This window comes from Cibotium barometz, chromosome 15 (genome assembly GCF_041138505.1).
Source record: "Cibotium barometz isolate CiBa-2024 chromosome 15, ASM4113850v1, whole genome shotgun sequence".
In the NCBI taxonomy this organism is placed as follows: domain Eukaryota; kingdom Viridiplantae; phylum Streptophyta; class Polypodiopsida; order Cyatheales; family Cibotiaceae; genus Cibotium; species Cibotium barometz.
In genome coordinates this window covers 46,766,682-46,782,048 of record NC_141060.1, presented here as the reverse complement: position 1 = coordinate 46,782,048, position 15,367 = coordinate 46,766,682, and the positions used below count along the sequence as shown (strand labels likewise).

General features: G+C 47.1%; 1 protein-coding gene across 4 annotated transcripts in view; it reads right to left on the bottom strand.

Moving 5' to 3' along the window:
- The window catches only part of LOC147631375 (uncharacterized), a 36,033-nt gene extending 23,919 nt beyond the window's left edge, over positions 1-12,114 (bottom strand). Inside the window, exons 1-3 of one of the 4 annotated variants that reach the window (XM_086809775.1) lie at positions 11,512-11,645; positions 9,337-11,405; positions 5,753-9,197 (exon numbers count right to left, since the gene is read on the bottom strand). In XM_086809775.1, coding sequence (XP_086665901.1) covers positions 5,753-9,197; positions 9,337-11,386 — 5,495 coding nt within the window. In that variant the 5' untranslated portion in view covers positions 11,387-11,405; positions 11,512-11,645. Of the gene's footprint in view, positions 1-5,752; positions 9,198-9,336 lie in introns of all 4 variants that reach the window. The other 3 variants (XM_086809772.1, XM_086809771.1, XM_086809774.1) reach the window with 3 other exon arrangements.
- Positions 12,115-15,367: the final 3,253 nt, after the last annotated feature.

Genomic DNA, 15,367 nt, shown 5'->3' with positions numbered 1-15,367 from the left:
AGCCGCCTTCTGTGGAGGAGGAGGAGGAGGCGTAGCCGCCAATCTGAAGAGGAGCCGCCTGGCTGCACAGCACAGCCTGCTGGAGAGGACACACAGCCTGCTGGAGATGGAACGCAGCCTGCTGGAGATGGACAGCCGCCTGCTGGAGATGGACAGCCGCTTGCTGGAGGTGGAGCATGCGCAGCCACCAGCTGTAGGTACAGCAGCCGTCTGGCTGCAGTGCACAGCCGCCTGGCTGTAGGAGCACAGCCGCCAGCTAAAGTGGAGAAGGTGGCGAACACACGTCTGGCTGCAGCCACCTGGTGGTGCAATCGCCTGAGAGGAGCAAAAGCACAGCAGTTCTGATGTGCAGCTGCCTGTGAAGAGCAGAAGCGCAGCCTGAGAGGAGCAGCCGGAGGAGATGAAACGATCACCGGTTCTATTCTTTACGAAGGGTGGTCGCTCTCTTTTGTAGATGTTGGAGGGGGAGATAAACGACCACAACTGGCCGGCTCCCCACGTTTGCATGGGGGCGGCCAGCTTCATGGTGTGGTGTGGGTAGGTGACCATGCACCCACCCCCACACACACTTAAGGGGCTAAGTGTGGCTCCCCACATTGGCCCATATGTGGGTGCCCCTAATGGGTGCCCACTTTTAAATGAAATGTGAACTTACAACCTTATAAAATGAAAGGTTAGAAATAAAACTATTAAACCAACAAGTGCAATACACTTACCACCTGTTCACATGCAACAAAACTCGTCAGAAGACAGAGCAAACTTCACGACTCACTGGCAAGCGTCCCCGCTCAGTAAGTGACACGTCAAGCAGGCAAACACAAGAATACAAGTCATGCGAAAACAGTGTCAAACATGCAGAACATGAGTGCATGTGCGAATAGTATCATGGACATATCTCCCGTTCATGGAACAAGTACAAAAATATCTTTCGGGCACAAAAATGACACGACATAAAACATAAATCTTGGTCTTCCTATGGAGTGACAGTCCCATAGGTAAAACACAGTTCCAGGCACGAGCCTCCCTATGGAGTGACAGTCCCATAGGTAAGACACAGCACAAATACTGGCTCTTCCATGGCGTGACAATCCCATGGATAGAACACCGTCCAGGTCATACACGGGTGGCACCAGTCTGGCTCCCGTCCATACGACACCATCCTGCTAACACACGGGTGACACCAGTCTGGCTCCCGTCCATGTTAAGCAAAAATACTGGCCTCTTCACATGAGACACTGGCTTGGCCTCAAGTGAACGAGACACAAAACTGGAGATGGACCAAATGGTCGGCCAATCGGTGACAAAATGTGCTAACAAGACAGTGGCCAATGCTTCCGAAGTATTTGGCTTTCCATGAAAAGTTCCAGAAGATTTTTCTTCAGGACAATCTTCCTCCCCAACTCCCCCCGTCCAGACCGGAGAACCACAAGATCGATCTCCTCCCAGGCTCGGAACCCCCGAGCAAGTTTCCATATCGCTTTTCCAAGGCAATGGAATCAGAGTTGGACCACCAACTCCAAGAATTGTAGCGATCTGGCTTCATCCGCCTAGCGTGTCGCCATTTGCAACACCGATCCTGTTTGTCAAGAAGAAAGATGGGTCTTCTCGTTTGTGTGTCGATTATCGTGCACTCAATAAGCTGACTATCAAGAGTAGATTCCCGATGCCTTGAATAGATTATATTCTCGAGAGGTTGAATGGGGCTAAGGTGTTCTCGAAACTCGATTTAAAGAGTAGGTACCACCACGTGAGGATTGTGAAGGGGGACATCCCCAAGACAGCCTTCCGTACCTCGGAACAAGCCCACTATGAATTTGTAGTCATGCCTTTTGGCTTGACGAATGCCCCAGCCACATTCAACCGCATGATGATGCGTGTGTTCCGGGAATCAATTGGAAAGTGTGTGTTCATATTTCTGGACGACATACTAGTATTTTCAGCTACAGTTGAGCAAGCAATAAAGACCGAAGGGATATGACGTTTTCGGAAGGGGATTGGGTGTATCTTCGGATTATGAAGCAAAGGTTGAAACAGCTGGGCAAGCCATGTCCAAAGTTGTCATTCACGAGCTTCGGACCTTTTCCCATCCAGAGAAAGATTAATGTGGTTTCAATGAAGTTGAAGCTACCTCCGAGTTGGACTATGCACGATGTGTTTCACGTCAATTGGTTAAAGCCATATGCAGGTCCAATCCCTTCAAAAGTTAAACACGAGGCGGAACCAGATATCATTGATGAAGCTGAAGTTATGGTTCCAGAACAGATCCTTTTGCACCGCTTCAAGCATGGCTCAAGGCAAAGACATATACAGTTCCTCACAAAGTTTCACGACCGAGGGACCCACGAAGCGGTATGGCTTGACAAAGAGTTTTTGACGACTATCCAGCGTTATTGACGGATTATTTGGAGGCTATGCAACTTCCGTCAAGTTAAGCAAAAGGGGATGTCACCTGCATCCTGCACTTGGATGCCATGTAGACATATCTGTACAAAAGGTGCAGGACCTGGGGTGGAAAACTGGTTTCCACGTGAGCCCAGTCCGGGACGAGTCAGCCAGGGTCCCACTCCAGTCGTCCGAGGTCAGGTGTGCATTGTCCTGCACATGCGTCCGAGGTCAGGTGCACATTGTCCTGCACATGAAACAGTGCCAATCCGCGCTGTGAGTCTCCCTCTGGAATGATGTCAGTGGTTCTATGTATCTGGTATGATATTGGATGCCACACCACTGTGTAGACAGCCAGGGTTTGCATATAGGAAAGGAGCCAGCCCATAGGGCTACCCCAAGGACAGATATGTGGGCGTGGGGAAGGTGTAGAACCACCCCCATAGGGGCCAGGAAGGCCTTGGCTGGTGGCCCACCAGCCATGGGATGGACTGGAAGGGCTGTAGGACAGCCCTAGGGCGCCTGGACAAGCAGCCGACACGGTACCCAGCCCCTAGAGGGGCTGTAGGCCAGGTGTGGGGCAGCCCACACAGGCTGCCCAGCAGCCAGAAACTCAAGCGCATGGTGGCCAGCACCCAGTAGTGTGATGCGCAAGGTCTATTAGCATTTAATGCTGATTTTTCAGGTCGTGGGCTTATTACAGTCAGGACCCAATACTGTGTCCTCTTCTCCCTCTCTCTCTCTCTCTATCTTTCTGCACATCTACAATCAGTTTTGTGCATTAATTTCGTCGCGACGAGTGTGCTGATTTCTGAGCATTTAAGTTACCAATCTCCCCCGAAGCTTCCGCATGTTACATTCAGCCACACTGATTTGCCGAGGATACAAGCACACTTGGAGCCTCTTGCGTGGGAACACCCTTCTTGAAGATAAATTTTAAATCTTCAAAAAAATAAATGTGCTAAACGCTCCTCAGAACCTTCACAATTGGAAAAAAAAACAGAGTGCTTCTCTGGAAAAAAAAAACACACGCCACTCTTAGCACTGCGCTGGCTGGTATTGCCATTGTAAAGCCTATTGCTACATAATATGATGTTCATTGTCTGATGTCTCTCTGTCTTTGCCACTCTCCCTCTCTCCTATGTTTTGCTTCCGCATTGTGCAACTTTATCAGAAACTATTTCACCGGGGGGGGGGGGGGGGGGGGGGGGGGGGGGGGAATGAAGGCTCTGAGAGTGCCCTCAATGGCCTCGTTGCAATGGGCCTACCATATATGCCATGGAGCTATGCTACTGCTGCTGATGATGATCTCCCATCTTTGGCTAGTCCCCAGAGACCACGGCTCTCACGATCTATTGAGAGTGGGTATTATATCAATCCTGCAATAAGAGAGTTGGACCGTATGTCCTCCTGCTGCCTCCTCATAGGAAATAGCGGGACCTGCCGCAGTCACCCAAGCTATTGCCCACAGGTGAAGGTATGAGACGCGGGCCGTACCATTGTGTAGAGGCGAAGGATCCTCTGCCAAAATTGTTGCACTTTGGAATAGTTCCAAAGGCAATGCCGCTGCAACTTCATGGGATGACGGCAATGCACACGCTGTGTCGATCGTACTCCAATGGCCAACCAACTACTGACAGCGAGGCTGGGGTGGGCTAACTGCCAGAGGGTGAGTGTGATCTTCCTTGTCCGATAGCTATCCCACAAGTGCTTCCAAAAATCTCGAAGGAAGCCGGAAGAGGAGGCCCACTGGGCTACTGCTGCCCGGGTACCATTGATCTCATGCATCTGGAACCTATGACCCATCCTCGCCGTGTAATGAAAAAAGGGGCTAGTCGGGCTCTCCAGGCTGAAAGGGTCCTACCACTCCCACTTGCATGGGTCCCACTAGATGCGTGTCACACGCGTCAAAGGTTGGCTCTCCCACAGCAAGTCACCAAGTTCTATCATGGGCCACCTTGGCTGGAGGAGGGTCAATGTGCCACTATTGATCATGGAAACCAATAATCCGCCACTGAAATCCTCAGTGTCCTCAGTTGGAGAGAGAGTCAACCGTAAGGGCCTACTGAAAAATGAGTGCGGGCCCCATTTGAACCGAGGACTACTAGTGGGATATCATGGCGAGTGAAGGAGCCATGATATCCCGCTATGAAGTTAGAGACCAACCGGACACAGTTTATATAGCACTGTGAACTGGTCATTGGGCTATAAAGTAGGGATTGTGGCTTATTTGTATGGGAGTTCGTGTGTGGAACTCTACCTTGGGAGAGGGGCCTCCCAAGGGACCCAGCTTGTGGTTAGCCCACTAGTTAGTCGTGCCAGTGAACAGTCGTGATGAGGACTGGGGGTGCATGGTATGGATGTACATGCCTTGAGGGTGTGGCTTGCCAGGGTTGTGTTGGTCTTTAGCTCGAGAGTGGCTTATCACTGCTTGTGGTTTGGAGCCTACAGTTTGGTGGCAAGTGCTAGCTGAACCCCTTTATGTTCCCTTGTTCACGTTTTCGTGTGATGATCGGATGTTTTGATTGCAGCGGCTCCAACGTGCTTCTCGGGCATACAATTGGGAGTAATCGACCTTGGACAGACACACATGTAAGTGGAATTCTTACTTGGGGTGTTCAAGGGGGGGTGGTTGAGTCGATGGCAAGGATAATCTGCTCTCGGCCTCAGTTCCCAGCGAGGCATTTGTCCTGTGTCTCTGAGAGGAGCCTCCTGAAGCTGGCCCACTCTCCCAAAGACTGAGCGAGTCATGTGCTGAGGCACCCCCACGTAATGTGCGAGCGAGTGCCCAAGGGGTGGCCACTAGGCATCCTGGAGAGAGGGTTCCAAATCAATGGCTGGTGGACTCTCTCCTCATTAGAAGTCGGAACCAACTGGGTGAGGGCTAGCTTGAGGTGACCCCAAGCTCTGATCAAACTAGCTGCAAATCTTTCCTTGAAGGAGGCCACGGGTGCAAGCCTCTGTGAAGATCCATTTCACACTGGGTCCAGAGTCCACCAAGAGACAGGGTGCAGTCTGAAATCAGAGTGCAGAGGAAAGCCTTCCAAGGCTCACCCCCTGGCTGAAGGCCTTGAACAACCACGCAAGGGATGCTCGGGATATCATGTGGCAGTTTCAGTTATGTAGCCTCTGGTAACTTTAGAATGTCTCAGCTGGAGCATGGAATAGCCTCTTAGCAATTCACAACACAACACTCGGGTTTGATAGGATGATATTGCCAGTGCTTTAATGAGATGATATTGGCTGGTGCTATGGTAACATAAACTTCAAACATACACAGACATACCAGACTGTTTACATGCTAAAGCTGGAGATTTGGAAAATCAACACAGAAAAACTAAAAAGAATACTGATGTTTATAAAATGTTACCGAAGGTTTGTATATGTGGCTGAAGCAACATGCTCAATACGGCTCTCAAGAACTATTGTCCTTGCATCAAGAGATTTGACTAGCCCCTTTTCCCTTGCACTCTTGTTGTGTAAGGAACTCTCTGCTTCTAGTGGTGACCATCTTCCTTCATCTGGATTTTTGCCTGCTGCCAGATCCTTGTAGAAGCTTACAAAGGGCTCTTTCTCATCTAGCTCAGATAACCTCTTGTCAGCAGACTTCACATCATTCCTTGCAGACGTTTCAAGCACTCCCAGTCTGCTTTCAACTTCATTCAGAACTCTTGCAGCCACTTCATACTTGGGTACCCACACTGCAACAGATTTCTCCAACTCTTCTGTCTTACCCCAAACTTCTTGAATCTTACTAACTAGGTCCAGTTGTGTTCCCTCCAAGCTCAGAATCTTCCTCTCTAGTTCTGAGAATGAGCATTTTCCTTCAAAATGCTGCCATTCAGGTAGTGAGTCTTGGAGATTTGACTCTCCAGGCTTAGCATTAAGGCGGAACATTGCCTCCAGCATACTTGCTACTGTTTCAACCCTCTGATTCAAATGCATGACATCATGCTTCATCTGATCTTGTTGCTCCTTTAATGCTGAGTCAGTTCTAGCCACGTGCTGAGCAAAATCAGCTTTCACAACTACATTTTCTGTATTCAAGGGACTCGATGTGCTCATCTTTATTTGTTCAATCTCATCACCAAAAGATTTTGCTTTTCTTATCTCCCCCTCCATGGCCTTTTTCCATCCATTTGCCTCTATTTTGCATTGTTCCTGCACTACCTGTACAGCATTTTCAATAACCTCGCGCATATTTTCATGGAGTTGAGTAGACTTTCTTCTCATACTCATCATCTCTCCCAGTACTTCCTCAGCTTTGTTAGCAAGACTTGCTGCTTCTGTTACTGCTGTTTCCTTGCATAGGGAGGTCTTAATGCTTGCACTGGTGATATCTGCAATCAGGTCCTCAGCTCTGGATGCCCAAGTTGCAGCTTCTGCAGCTGCAGCCTCCTGAATTTGCACACTTTTCCTTTTCATCTGTGTTATTTCTGCCAACAACTCTTCAGCTTTCATTTGCAAAGTGGCCATCTCTTTTGCAGCTGCTTCCTGAAATTGCATGCCCTTCCTTCTTGTGTTTGTTATCTCCCCTAGAACTTCTTGACTGAGCTCCACACTTTTTCTCTTGGTGCTGGCCATCTCAGCTACAACATGTTGAGATAGCTCCACGCTCTTCTGCTTTATGTTGGTCATCTCAGCAACAACTTCTTTGGCAAGCTCTGTGCTCCTCCTCTTTGTTTGTGTTAATTCACAGAGTACCTCATCAGAAAGGTCTACAATCTTATGCCTCACTTCGATCATTTCATGCAGAACATCTTTGGCTTTTGCAGCTGAACCTGCTATTTCCTCTGCCAAGCTTCTGAGAGTGTCCTTGTCCTTCTCCATCTTAGACTGATCAAGCCTCAGTTTCACCAGCTCACTTTCAAAATCTTGCACAACCTCTTGGATTTTCTTCTTTGCTGTAGAGGCAGCAGCTAGAGCAACCTCCTTTTCCTTGCGAAGGTCAGCACTTACACTCATGATTTCAAGCAACAGAGAAGAAGATGTCTCCTTGTCAGAGATTATGCTCTCCTGCAACTTGCTACTTTTCTTCTTTGTGTTGTTCATTTCCGAGCTAATAAAGCCTAACAGCTCAGCCAAGGATTCCTCTGCTTTATGAGCTGAAGCAGCAGCATCTGTAGCAGACGCTGAGGCCAACTTTCTATGTTTTCCTACAATAGCAAGGATATATTCTGCCTTTTTCTCCAGAGCCTGTGTGCAGTTATGCTCCTTTTCTAGTTCAAGGATTCTGGTTTCCAGGCTGCTTAGGAAAGAAGCCTTTGTGGAATGTTCAGATTTTTGCATGGACTCTTCACAATGCCTTCCAAATTCTTCGAATTTATCTTGGAAATGCAGTTTGAGATCCTTGAGTTCTGTGCGTACCTCTCCTAACCCTCCTAAGTAAAGTTGAGATAGGCTCTCTACCCTTTCCATGATCAGTGTCCCTTCTCTTACTCCCACTTCACTCTTCAAGCAGCTGTTGCCTTTCTCAAGATCATCCTTGAACTTCTTCAATGCTTCCATATCAGCTTGTCCTTCATCTCTTGCTTTTCTTATGTTTTTTACAGCTTTCTTCAAGTCTATTTGTTCTGCACTAAGCAATTTCTCCAAGTTTTTCAACCCAAGAATCCTTTCTTTGCACTCCGTACCCTCAATCTTCAGCTTATCAATAGCCAGCCTTATATCATGTACTTCTGCATCTGCTTCTTTCTTCATACCATCAACAAGCAATCGGACCTGCATTCCCTCCTTTTTGATCACTTGCAACTGCTTTCTGAAGGAGTCATTTTCATCTTTGGAGCTGATATCCTCTTTATCTAGTCTCAATTTAACCTCTTCTGCCAGTCGAGTCATGATTTCCATATGTCCTTGCACTTCTGTTCTCTCTTTGTGAAGTGCTTCAACGTCCTTTTGTATTAAAGAAAGCTCACTCTTGATCTCAGTGATGGCCTTCTCTTTTCCTGCAGAAACCATCTCTACAAAATGGGAGAACCGTTTCTCGAGCATGTCCTCTACAATGAGATCCAACTGTTTTTTTGTCCTCTTATTTAGTTGTTCTTTGTTTTCATGTAGACTCAACTTGAGACCCATTTCTTTCTTCAAGTTGCCCAAGTCTCGAAGCCTTTGTAGCTCTAACTTCTCAAGGTCAGTCTTCAGGCTGCCTTCAAACTTCTTCACAGAATCTGCCACAGCTTCTTCCACTTGATTTCTCAATTCTTCTTGTGTCTTTGACAACCAGGCATCCACCTGCTTCTGAATAGAGTCTGTTTTGAAAGTATACCCATCCAATTTTTTCTCAATATTTTCTTCCAAGTAATCATCATTTGAGAATTCTCTTCTGTTCACTTCTTTCTCCATTTTCTGGACCTTTAGGTTGATCTCATTCTTGATGAGCATTTTCAGCCCTAGAAAATCAGAGCTTGTTTCCATCTTTACAGCATCCAGCTGCCTTTCCATACCCTTAACCTTGCCCTGCCAAAGGTCAACCTGCTCATTTAATTGAGTGGAGAAATCTTGTACTGTTTCTTTCAGCTCATTCAGCATCCTCTGGAAACTATCCATCCTCTTTGTCAACTCACTCACTTGCGGTTCATCTCTCTCATCAAGAGAAAGTCCAGTAACATCCTCGTGGTGAAGATTCTTGCTCCTTGCTTTTGGATCCACAATAGTAGAAGGCAAATTGCTGTCTTTGTGTATGTCATCCAAAGACCCATGGTCTGCCTCACTTTCACTGTCCAGGGCTAAAGAACCTCTTCCACTCTCCCCTGTAAAACCATGCAATTGGCTTGCCACATACGAGCAGTCACCAAGTATCGATTTCAACCTTTCATCTGCAGACATAAAAGCCTAAGAAAATTTAGAAACTGTGTAGCATCAGTTTTTGAACAAGAAAGACTAACTATGCCGCCAAACAAGTCACAACCGCCTAGCTATATGAACAGGTGTAACTTGAAGGAAAAGATGCATCACCATCGGCATCACAAGGATCAAACATTGGCTTTGAAATGCTTTCGGAATAGGATTTACTGCTGACAGTAGAGTCAAAGTCAAAAACAGGGTTGCAAAACGTCAGTTGTGTATTTGAAGTGCCCATCCGATGCTGGTATAACTGAGTATCAGCCTCATCAGATAGGAGGTTCAAAGAAGGGGGTTCAAAAGTGTTGATGAAAGACGAGTCCCAAGGGGGTGAAAGACCTCCCAAAGAACTTAGGCTCCTTAGACTCTCGATGTAGTGAAAGGATGGAACAGCATCACATGAAACAGAAGAAAAAGGGGAAGACAAGGGAGCTTGTGAAAGTGAGGATAAATTAGACATTGTGAAAGTTGGCTTGCTGTGCAGCCCCCCCTCAACATTCTCATCATCAGAGCGTTGTGTGTGATCCGTCTTCCCTACAAAGTGCTTCACTTGGAATTTCTCTAATCGAGACACTGCATCACCTGTTCCTGAACTGGAGTGTCTGCTGTTGAGACCTCTGCCTCCAGCTTCAGGTTGGTTTTGGTCATCAAGTGAAGCGCTATTAGGTGCCAGAGCATCCTCAAGTTCCATATCTGCAGTCCAACCTTTGAACTTCACCTTTTTCTTTTGTTCATCCTTCATCCTTTTAGCCCTGAGCTTGCGCAGATTTCCTTCCTCATGTAAGTCCTCCCCTACCTGGTTAATATTAGCATTCTCTGGAGCATCTTCTACAGCAAGATCATATCCCTGGGGCATGGTTCTGTTGTCCCAGAAGCTTGATTCTTCCCAAAGCTCCTCCTCTAAGTTGGAGTTTGTGGCTCTTTCATCTTGGGATAGCCAATTTCCGCCTTCCAAAAATTCTGCATCGCGTACTTGAGTTGGTTTCACCTGTAGATCTGATTTGAAATCTAAAGCTGTCCCCTCATACTCACAATATTCAAAGCTTCTGTCATTTTCAGCCCAGGTTAGGTCATCTTGGAAGCTGACATGTCGTTGTGCTTCTGCACTTGCATCTTTTCCAAACAATGCCCTTCTTGAACTTGTACTAGCACAAGCTACTGCTGCACCTATAGCCAGTCTTTCAGTTGCTTGCATCTTTGACGGAATCTCCAAACCACCATAAGTAGGTCTCAATAAAGTATTTTCCTCATTTATTAAAGAATCCACTTCTTCAGAACTTTCATCACTCTCTTGCAAACTCCCAAGCCTCTTTAGTGTTTCTTCCAAGTTTTCTGTCAACGCAAGACCCACGCGAGTCTCCTCAGCTTCCGGAATGTTCCTATTGGTAATCAAATGGCTTTTCCTGTGGTCAAAATGTTCAAGTGCAGGTCCTACCTCTTCAAAGCTGTTACGCAAACCATCAACAGCATCCTTTTCCTGCTTTTCTACAACTTTGGATCTTGAGTAGGATAATCGCCTTTGCTGGGCTGGCAATGGAGATGCTCGCATGCCATGGAAAGGGTCGGATATAACATTGGGCGGTTGAATTCCGACATCACCTTCTGGAAAGTCCTCAACAGATTCATGCATTTTTTGTGAGAAAAGATGAGCTGTCGAATTTCGTAACCTTGGCCTGCTCAATTCCTTGGAGAAAGAGGTGGTACCAAATGCTTCTTCTACATCCTCAGACTCATCACTCTGGACACCAAAGCCCTCCATTAGAGTTTTTGCAGTGTCCTCTCCCAGACTTGAACCATGATAATCATCAACAGAGGGCTGAACAGGAGTTTTTGGTGAAGGAAACCCTAGTTCATCCACATATTTTTCAAGTGCGGACCTTAATCTGATATCATCTGAGGAGGGAAACTTGGGTTTATGTGAAGAGAAACCTGCTTTATCCACATACTTTCCTGATGCAGAACTGGTTTTGGTACTATTGGATGACGGTTTGAGTTTCGGAGACGGAAACCTAAACTCATCCACATATTTTTCTCTGAAGTTGGTACTGTCTGGTGACAGTTTGGGTTTATGTGAAGGAAACCCTAACTCATCCACATACTTTAATCTGTATTTGGCACTATCCGATGGCAGTTTGTGCTGTGAGGGAAACCCTGCGTCATCCATGTACTTCTCTAGTGCAGACCTGAATTTAGCACCGTCTGAGGAACGTTTAGGTTTCCGGAAGCCAGTTGATCCAGACGAAGTGCTTCTGAGAGAAGGGGAACGAGCAAGAGGGGGGCTACTCTTACCGGAAATAGGCGGTGATCTCCTACCACGGTCTGAAGAAGGAGCCAGTAAGCCCTTCCTGGATGATGAAGATGAAGAAGGCCGTCTGCCCGAGGTCTGCGAGCTCCATAGCTTTTTCTTCTGAGGTTTGAGCGTGTCGTGGGGGGCCTCTTTCTCTCTCTTGAGCCTGCTGTTGCTGCTGGTGTTGCCACCATTGTGATGGTGTTGAGAGAGGAAAGGATGCTCTCCTTCAAGCTCTGCAAGGCGCTTTCTTACGTCTGAGAGGTAGAACTCGAGCTCCAAAATCTCTTTTTCCCCTCGTTTGGCCGAATAGAGGGGGTGCTCGGGTAGGGCTTCTGATACCACGGAAACGAAGTTTCGCAGGTGCTCCAGCTCCTCTGAGAGCCTGTGCGATCTGCGGGAGAACGCCGCCTTCTGCAGAGAAAGGCGCGCATTGCGGCAGAAGAAGGAGATGTTGAAGCTCGCATGCTCCATCATGCGGGCCAATGCACAGAGGAAACATGCAGAAAATCCATGGTTAGAGAGAGAGAGAGAGAGAGAGAGAGAGGGGGGGGGGGGCTTTCAAGATCCTGGCTATGGCGGGGAAGCACAGGTTTTCTTGACGTAGGCAGAAGATGGCAGACGAAAGAATCTCATGTGACAACGGCTTTCCCCTGGTTACCTGACCAGGGTTAGCTACCTAGCAGAGTTGTGTCCACACACGTGCGCTCGCATGTGTGTTGCTTAGAAATACCCACATTGCTTTTCATAAACATTTTGAAACTTTGTAATTTGACCATATTGGAAATCCCATTAATACTGAGTGTAAAAAGACACCAACAATTGCAAATGTCTTGAACCACACTTCTTCTTTTTTTGCGAGGAAATTAATATATTATTACGAAAAAGAGATATTTATAGTCTGTGTCATTCAAAAGGTTACCAAAAGGGTGCATAGAGCTCATCTTTAGACTTGAAGGGGTGTGTGAAGAGATTGAAGCAGGCTTAAACAGTGGGGTCTCCCAGTTTGTCCACTTACACGTGGGTAATCCTTCCGAACACTAGACCATTGCAAGTTTTCCATATGATAGAGATAACTAAAGCTCTAATCCAATGCCACCCCGACGCTAAAGCAGGATTAATTCTCTTTGAGGAGGGTATTCTTCCAGGTGTCTTGAGTGTCGGCTTGTTGAAGCTAGCGGGCCACTTCCCATCATAGTCTTCGGGCCAGGGGGCATCGCCAAAAGAGGTGCAAGGTCATTTCTTTTTCCATTGAACATATGGAGCAGAAGGGGGTACATTTTTCCATTTACATAGCCTGCCTTGGGTAGGGAGCTTTTGGAATAGTGTCTGCTAGAATAGCAAGTTAAGTGTAGGAACTTTGGTTGCCTTCCAGACTTCCTTGTCTCTCTAGGTCCAAGCTTTGGGGGATCCCAGGTGTTCCATTTAGTGGTTGTCTTCTCCATCCAAGGGGGTCTATCTTATCGGAGACAAGCTCGCAGGGTTTGAGTATAACCAGGGGGGCTACTCTGGGCCCAAGCTTTGGGGGGATCTAGGGGGGGCTACTCTTATCGGGGACAAGCTCGTGCCATGTACGGATCCCCTTGTTGTGAAGCTTTTTTGGAGTCGTTTTGGGGCTCTACTTTGCGAGAGGTTCATCAAGTTCTGTTATTGCCTTAGTCCACCAAATTGACTCTGCTCTTTGTCCCACCCAATGAAGGTCTTTGAAAACTTCCAACACTCCATAAGGCCTTGAGCAAAGGCTGAACAATGTGTACGACAATGAAGGGGGTAAGTGAGGCGAACCCGCCATGAGAAGCCTTCCCATGTTCTAGGAGTCCCTCCCGTGCAGGATATTAGGTTCTTCATGATATGGCACCACAGCTGGCCCCGTCTATGAAGAGGGGGATTACTCCAATCCTCCCTGATCTCTTGGTGAACAAACTTGAGGCCAAGAGAGAGCATGTCACTTTTTGTGCTAGGGAGATGACCAGAGAAGGATCCTGAATAGTTTTTCCACTCTATCCAAGGCTAACTTCTTTTTATACTGCAACCTACAATGTTTCTTTGTCTTGGGCTACAAGCAGAGGCCTCTCACATTATTCCACTCTCTCCGAGGCTTACTTCTTTTTGTACCACAACCTACAACATTTCTTTTTCTTGGACTACAAGAAGGAGAGGCCTCTCACATTATTCCAAGAAAGGATTTTACAGATGAGACATGAATCTAATGAAGAGATTACAGAGGGGTGACCATCCTGACTAGGGGTTCACCCAGGTTGAGATTCCCAAGAAATGCATATTGATTTGAGACTTCCAAGACTTGGGACTTGGAATCCTTCTTGAGGGAGACTTTGCCTGAGCCAAAGCTTCTCGAGAGGGAATTTTCTTTGATAGTAGGAGGGGTTTTGGAAGATAGGAGTTTACCTTCAGAACTCGAGTGACACTCCTCTCAAGGGCCTCTCTGCCCTATGAGCACTCTCGCTTACGAGATGATTCTGCTTATGAGATGATTCTGCTTCCATGCCCATGGCAATGTCTTTAGGGGGAGAGGGTTGAGGGCTTGACTTAGCCCCTTCCTTGGACGGGTGAGGGGAGCACTCTGGTTTCTTGCTCCCATGAGACGTAGAGGGGGGAGGAGCTATCCAGCTTATGGAGGCATTGTTTGGCAAAGTGACCAGTTTCCTTGCACTCAAAGAGTAAGAATCAGGGAAGGTGCCAAACTTAATAGCCACAGTGAATTCGATGCCTTCAGGTGTGATAAGTTCCACTTCTTCACGAGTGTCGTTCCGTCTGTCCCCCACAAGATGCATGCCCTCGGTGTGCCACACCCCTCATTTTGTTCAGTACTAGGGGGTGTAGAGGACTTTCCCCAGGATACGAACAATAGCACAAATCTCTCCCCATATAGGAAGTAGGGAAGATCCACAAAGTGCACCCAGACCGGGCACTGGTTCTATAGAATGTGCTTCAAAAGAGGGGAACCAAAGCATGACATGTACCAGACCACCATGGTACAAGGAGGTGCTGCAATAGAGGAGGTCACGTTGGGCTTTAACATGGCTTGTTAGAAGCCCTTATGGGGAAATGGAACTTCTATAGGAAGACCTTCCCTTGTAATGTTGTTGTGAACCATTTCTTGAACTCATCATCCATGGGGACTCTCCCCACGACGTACATGAAAGCCCCACATTCACTAGCTTGATTGAACTCAAGCAGATGTGGTCCATGGGAAGGTCGATCTTGGAGCGAAATGTCTTCTTGGAGGAGGGGGCAGCATTGGCAAAGGCGTTGGGCTTGCATTTTTTGGAGCTTGTGCATGGTTTCCTCATCCATGGACCACAATACAAGCTTGTCAGCATACAAGCGGTGAGCAAGAGATTCTAGAGTACATAAAGCCAGGGGCTCCATGCAAACATCATGTGTGACTGTCTGTTACATAATAATGGGTGTGCTGTTGATTTCTTCCATCAGTGCCAGCTCGGAGGTCCCATGCTTTGGCTATCTTTCAGAAGGGACTCACACATAAGGGAGATGGTGTTACATTGTGGATGGCATGTACCAGCAATCCCTTCAGCCCTAATTTCTACGAAACCCTAATATTTAGAGCTCTTCTCTTAATCTTCTCATGACCCCTCCTTGTAATTACCTGAGTGCTTGAACCACTTGATAAAGGGGAAGGTTTAACCCTGTCATCATCGCAAAATAAAACACAAGTTATAACTAGTGTTGATATTGTGGAAAGACACATGGTAGCACCTCTCCCCACTTGTTATCATTGTCACAATTTAATAAAGTGACTATGACTAGACATAGTTATACTACTAGTAAAGCATGGTTTACAAAGCAAAATCAATGTGTTAAATGGGGTTAAAATCA